We start from the raw sequence: 6,934 nt of genomic DNA on the forward strand, positions 1-6,934 counted from the left end.
GCTCCTCGGGGCCGGTCGGCGGCGGGAGCGTTGGGTGGTGGCCTTCCCGGCGTCCCGCGCCAGCGCAGGTCGGCGGCGGAGGGCTTGCGGGCCGGAGTAAGGGAGGGAAATGGGCGCCGCGTCCTACCTGGGGAGCCCGGCTCACAGAGTCCTTTGGGAAGGGGTTCTTCTCTGCGTGGGTCCGAGCACTTCACAGCAGTTTGCCCCTTTTGCAGAAGCTCAGAAGGGTTAATTTGCAACACATATCCATGCAAATTATATCCCGAATTACGAACTCGGATAACCTGACTTGGAGTTATTTTTTTAAAAAAATATATTTTATTGATTTTAGAGAGAGGGAGATGGATATAGAGATAGAAACATCGATCGGCTGCCTCCTGCACTCCCTCCACTCAGGGTCCAGCATGCAATCCCGGGATGTGCCCTGACCTGACCGGGAATCGATCCGTGACCTTCCCGTTCATAGGTCTGTGCGCAATCACTGAGCCACACCCGTGGGGCTGAGTTCTGGTTTTTTAATTTGGTGGCTCTATTTTTAGGCATTCGTTTGCCACCTGGAAAAAGGGGGGTGGAGATGCTAATCCTCTCATTTTAATCTGAGTCAATTGTCTTCTGATCTTGCCCAGTGAAATACCAGGATTAGCAGACATGGTTGAAATTGGGAACTAATTATATTTCAGCAGAAAGGAATTGGGCACGCCTTTTGAAGTCTGTGGGCTGTGAAATTCATTTTCCGATGCTCCGGGGACTCCTGTTCCCATGAAATTTGATGTTGGGTTTCAAGTAATATGGTTTCCTTAAAAGGAGCAAGGGATGCCAGGGGATAGATCCAAGGCCTTCAAGACTGACTCTTTTTGTTTTGTTTTGTACTAGCTATAGTATAAATATTTTAGAAGTAATAAAAACATTCTGGAATGTACACAATCTGATTTTTCAGTGTTTTACTTACATTAATAAAATTTTTGTTTTTGAAGAGCAAATGCATGTAACTCTGACAGTCAAACTAGGGTGATGTTCTCATTAACAGTGGAATAGAAGAAACTATTCCAGTGAAGTTTTTATATGTTCAAGGTCACACCGTTTAAAAAGCTTGAAGCTAGGATGCAAACCTAGGCCTTCAAATTCCAACTTAACATGGGTCTACTTATGACGGGACTTAAGGAAAGCCATTCTGTTAGCAAGTTTGGTATCTTTAGCTCTAGATTATTTGGGAGAGTTCCTTACATCACCTCATGTGGCAAGTTCTCTTCATTATCTTAATTTTTTTGAATTTAAAAGTTCTAAATACAATTAATTATCTACTTATAAAGGTCTCTGTTTCAATAGATACCCATTTGTTGGGAAAGATGTGTTCGATGCTTATACAAACAAGTTGAAAAATCAGAAGACGGAAGACTGATTTATACTGGGAATTTGGCCCGAACAGTATTTGGTGGGTAATCAGAAATGATGGTATTGTCTTTTCCTTTTAATTGTTTTAAAAAAAATGCTCTTAGTATGTGCTACTCTAGCACCTCTTAATTGCAAGACAAGGAAAAATTAAACTATAATTTTTTTTTCTTGTGGTTTGTTGATAGAAGAGTTAGAGGTTGAGACCTTTGCATTTTTAGGTTTAAATAGATTTTTGAAGTCTGTTATGCCTTTGTGATCTTATGACTAGGTATTAAAGCTTCTTTCCTTTAGTCACCTCTTGGGATGTTTAACAACAAAACAGCAAAAAGTGTATATTCAGGTAACGTTTGAATATAAAGAAAAAAAGAAAATACCTCTGAAGAGGTTATTTTTTTTGGAATAAACATTTCATATATTTTAAAATTTGGCAGTTTAAATAAGCATGTAATACTTTTTTACGTTTTTTTTAGGTCATTTTAGAACTTTCAACAAACATGCTTATTGTGGCTTTTCCAGGTGGTAGAGAATTATGGAGAAGGAAAAGATGGTATGCTAAATTGCTGCAAATTTAAAACTCTTTCCTTAGATCATAATTTAGAATTTGGTATGGAACAATTTAGTAGGGAAGATCAGGAGAACTTAGGTATCTCATTATATAATCTTTAAAAAAGGTATAACCTGAACTGTATGGAGGATTGTTTTTATAACCAAGTCTGACATTAGATTTCAACACTCACATTTGATTTGTGTTTTTGATCATGCTGGTATCAATCAATCATTAAAATTTACTCTGGAAATCTGTGTGTTCTCTAGTGTTTGACATTAAAATAGAGTGCATTTAAAGTACATTTTTAGCTATTTAAAACTTTAGGAGTAAGGACAGGTTATTATCGCTATTGAGTGAAGTCCTAAAGTTATTCTAATAATCAAGTTAGAAATTTCTTCAGAAGTCAATACATGACTACGTCCTTGAGCCTGTGCTGTGTCACATTTCTGGCCTGGGATACCTGGATTGATGCACTGAGTTGTGTTAACAGTGATCCCCATCATAACCTTCCTCTGAACAGACACTGTTGCTGCAAATGCAGGAAAGTCATCAATTTATCTAATGTTCCCACTTGAATCCATTCTAGAAAGATGAGAATATTAATAGGAATTAATTTTGGTATGAGTAGGATGTAATATTTGTGTAAGAGGAAATCTATCCAGGGTATTCAAAGTTCTAGAATTGTAACTTGTAGAGGAATTTAATATTCGATTTCTTTCAGTATTATGGTAATAGAAAGTCACTACTTATCAGGGATTAATTTTTTTTAATGTAGAAACAGTGAGAAACATTTTTTCTATGTAAAATTAAGAGACTTTAAGATATAAATGCACCATTCTTGAAGGTTCTTTAACTACCAAATGGGTCCTAGTTTAAAGACATTTGCAGACATTTTGTTAATTCAGCAATAACTAATCACTTATGTCATAGTATTCTCATTTAAGGTGAGTAGACTTTAAACATGAGGAGGTGTGAAAGAAAGGCATCCCAGGCATGGAAGTAGTATGAGCAAAGGAAGATGGGAAAGCCTAGAATGTGTGTGGTTTTTTTTGTTTTTTTTTAGAGAGAGGGAAAGACAGAAATATCGATGTAAGAGAAACACATTGATTGGTTGCCTCCTCCATGCCCCTGACCATGGCCTGGGCTGGGGAGGAGCCAGTAACTGAGGTATGTGCCCTTGACTGGAATCAAACCTGGGACCCTTTGGTCTATAGGCTGATGCTCTATCCACCGAGCCAAACCGGCAAACGGCTAGGGCTATGTTTATTTCTTTTTGAAAAATTTTTAAGAGTTTATTTGAGCCAAACTGATGACATATACCAGGGAGCAAGACCTCAAATGCTCTTAGAATATGTTTAAAAAATAGCAATTACTTCAATCCAGGCAAAATAAAGTTTATGTGTATATTAGTTTTCTAGGGCGCTTGTAATAAATTTCCAGGAACTTGGTGGCTTAAAACAACAGAAATTTATTCTCACAGTTTTGGAGGCTGAAAGTCTGAAGTCAAGGTGTTGCCAGGACATGCTCTCTCTGAAGGCTCTGGGGAAGAATCCTTCCTTGCCTCTTCCAGCTTCTGGTAGCTCTCAGCACTACTTTCGTAGCTGCATAACTCATCTCTGCGTTCCGCTTCCCAGGGCCTTCTCTGTGTCTGTCTGTCCTGCCTGTCCTTATAAGGATACTGCCATTGGAGTTAGGGCCCACCCTAATCCAGTATGATCTCATCTCAATATTTATTTGTCCGAACAGACCCTATTTCCAAATAAGTTGACATTCTGAGATTCAGGGTGGACATAACTTTTGGGGGGATGCTATTCAACCCACTACACTGTGACAATGGGGAAAAAAGAGGTAGTTGGAAGGGCTTTAATATTGGAGGCAACTTGGTCCACATTGTATCCCATGTGTACCAGTGTCATGGCAACTACTGTGAGAGGAAGGAATTGTTTTTAAATTACCAATACAAGCCTTCAACCAACAGTAATGGTTGAGAGTGTCTACTTTGTCCAATAGCATCTGTTGTCAAACTTTTGGTTTTTGCCAGTTGGGGGGGAAAATGGCACCTCATTGTGGTTTTTATTGCATGTTTCATATGATTGAGGTTTGGCATCATTTAATCTGTTTAAGGACCATGTGCATTTTTGTTTCAATGAACTGCTTGCTTGTACTTCTTGCATGTTTGTACAGTGTTGCTTTTTTTCTTCTCATATACTAGAAACATTTTATATATTGGGAGTGTTAACTGCATAGAAGTTGCAAATATTTTTCTCATTTGTCTATACTTGTTTATGGTTGTTCATATCTATGTACATTTTATTTTTATTTATTTATTTATTTTATTATATTTTATTGATTTTTTACAGAGAGGAAGGGAGAGAGACACAGAGTCAGAAACATTGATGAGAGAGAAACATCGATCAGCTGCCTCCTGCACATCTCCCACTGGGGATGTGCCCGCAACCCAGGTACATGCCCTTGACCGGAACCAAACCTGGGACCCTTCAGTCCACAGACCGACGCTCCATCCACTGAGCCAAACCGGTTTCGGCTCTATGTACATTTTAATGTGTTCAGATTTACCAGCCTTTCCCCCTGATTGCTTCAGTATTTTGAGTCATAATTAGAAAAGTTTTCATATTAGATTACAAAGGACTTCATGGATGTTTTCTTCCTATACCTCTATGATTTTATTTTTTTATATTTAAATCTCGGAATTATTTGGAATTTTCCTGATATATGGTATGAGGGATGGATTGAATTTTATTTTTTTCAGTATGGCTATACAGCTGTCCCAGTACCACTTTTGCCCATTTATTTTAGATTAATCTTTATTCTGCACTAAATGTCCATATACTATAAAGTTTATTTCTTGATTTTTCATTTTGTTCCACTGATCAGTCTGCTTTTCTTTTATGCATTAGCACCATGCTTTTTTTTTTTTCTTTACTCACCTGAGGATATGTTTATTGATTTTTTTTTTTAAGATAGGAAGGGAGAAAGGGGCACGCACGCGCACACAGACACACACTCACACACACACATCAATGTGAGAGAGAAACATTGGTTGGTTGCCTCTCAAACATATGCCAACCAGAGACCAAACTCAACCTAGGTGTGTGCTCTGACAGGGAATCAAACCCTGGACCTTCCAGTGTACAGGACAATATGCCAATCAACTGAGTTACACCAGCCAGGGCAGTATTGTGCTATCTTAATTATAGTCTTATGTTTCAGTGTCTAACATTCCCCTCCACTTTTATTTTTGTTTTTCCAAATTAACTTTATAATCAGTTTGTCTAAGATATCAACTTGTCTATTTTCCAAACAGATGGTATTTTATTGGGATTATGTTAAAAGTATACATGCAAAGAAATTTACATTTAAACTCATTTGTTCACTTATTGTGGTAAAACACATTAACAAAATTTATCATTTTAACTATTGTTAGGTATACAGTTCAGAAGTCATTGATGTTGAATCTTTCTAATATGATAAGTTGAATACCTTTCCCATGTATTTCTATCCACTGGTATTATTTTTATTTTTGGTAATTTGTTGTTTTGAGCTTGGGTTCTTAGCTAGATAAAGTTAGCCCCCCATTTGAAGAATTTATATTATGTATGTGCAGGTGCTTGTTAATAGAGAGTTTTATTTGATAATATGCTGACTGAATTGATTGTTATAGTATTCATAATGATCTTTGAGTGTTGTTAAATCTTTTATTGGGGAACTGAGGTAGAGGCCAGTTAATCCTAAAGCACATTTCCCATCTGGAGAGGCAGTGCGCTGGAATGGCCAATGGCCTGGACTTGAGTCACATGGCCTGGGTTTCAATCCCAGCACTGCAACTTGGTAGCTATGTGACATTGAACAAGGGCCTCATTTTTCCCATCTCAAATGATCTCATGTTAATAATTGTGCATGTGTGTTATAGGGCTGTTTATAGATTTCATGAATAAAATATGTAGAGTGCTTCAGACAGAACCTGGAATGTTATAACACTTCTGTGTTTTGTTTTAATGATGATATAGTAAGAAGAAATGTGGGAAATTAATTGGATAGGTTGATTGTTTTATAAAATTTAAAAGTATTAATCCTCTCCCTTTTTTTTTCCTGTTTAGGTGTGAAATGTTTCTCTTATTCTACAAGTGTGATCAGCCTTACATTTCTACCATACATTTTTGCCCAAAATAATGTTGTATTTGGAAGTCTGCCTTTGCAAATCTTATTTTATGGCATCATAGGAAGCTTTACAGTGATCACTCCAGTCCTGCTTCACTTAGTTACAAAAGGCTATGTCATTCGGTTGTACCATGAGGCCACGACAGATACTTACAAAGCCATTACTTACAATGTTTTGCTTTCAGAAACCAGTACTGTGTTTCAACAGAATGACGTGAAGATTCCAAACAGCGCACATCTGTTTACCACATTTTATGCTAAAACAAAATCACTGTTAGTTAATCCAGGTCTCTTTCCAAACCCTAAAGACTACGACCATCTAATGGGTTATGACAAACCATTCACTTTTGATATGGAAGAAACCAGTGAAAAGAAACAGCTTGAAGATGAGAAATGAGTCTGTTGTTTTTATGTTTGTGCTTAAATGTGATTTATTTTCCCGTGTATAATAATAAAATTGCCTTTACTTTTGTTTTCTATTAGTGACTGTTAAAAAATTGAAACTGTAACAAACAACTTTTGATTTTCAGATAATTATATTCCTTTATAATAAGCTATGCTTGAAAAACAAAACGCAATATTCCATCATTTGTGGTTTTAAAAAGGTGTGAAAATACATGTACATGCTGGCATATGCATGGATAATGAATAAGTGTGGTTGTCTTTCAGCTGGGAATTGGATAGCAGCTCACATTAAAAACTATTTTAAAAAATTCACATATTCTGGAAAGCAGTGTTAATCTGCTTCCTTTGGTCACAGCTTGTTACCTCGGTTCTCTGACAGGGCTGCCTGTAATAAGGCTCTCCATGTGGTAA

At 37.1% G+C, this 6,934-nt stretch overlaps 1 protein-coding gene across 1 annotated transcript in view; it reads left to right on the forward strand.

Annotated features, from left to right (window-relative positions):
- The window catches only part of TMEM70 (transmembrane protein 70), a 12,146-nt gene extending 5,503 nt beyond the window's left edge, over window positions 1-6,643 (forward strand). The window contains exons 2-4 of the mRNA XM_015566269.1: window positions 1,327-1,432; window positions 3,420-3,515; window positions 6,058-6,643. Coding sequence (XP_015421755.1) covers window positions 3,461-3,515; window positions 6,058-6,515 — 513 coding nt within the window. The 5' untranslated portion in view covers window positions 1,327-1,432; window positions 3,420-3,460 and the 3' untranslated portion in view covers window positions 6,516-6,643. The remainder of the gene's footprint in view (window positions 1-1,326; window positions 1,433-3,419; window positions 3,516-6,057) is intronic.
- The last annotated feature ends 291 nt before the right edge of the window (window positions 6,644-6,934 follow it).

The sequence above is a fragment of the Myotis davidii genome, unplaced genomic scaffold (assembly GCF_000327345.1).
Source record: "Myotis davidii unplaced genomic scaffold, ASM32734v1 scaffold200, whole genome shotgun sequence".
Taxonomy (NCBI): Eukaryota; Metazoa; Chordata; class Mammalia; order Chiroptera; family Vespertilionidae; genus Myotis; species Myotis davidii.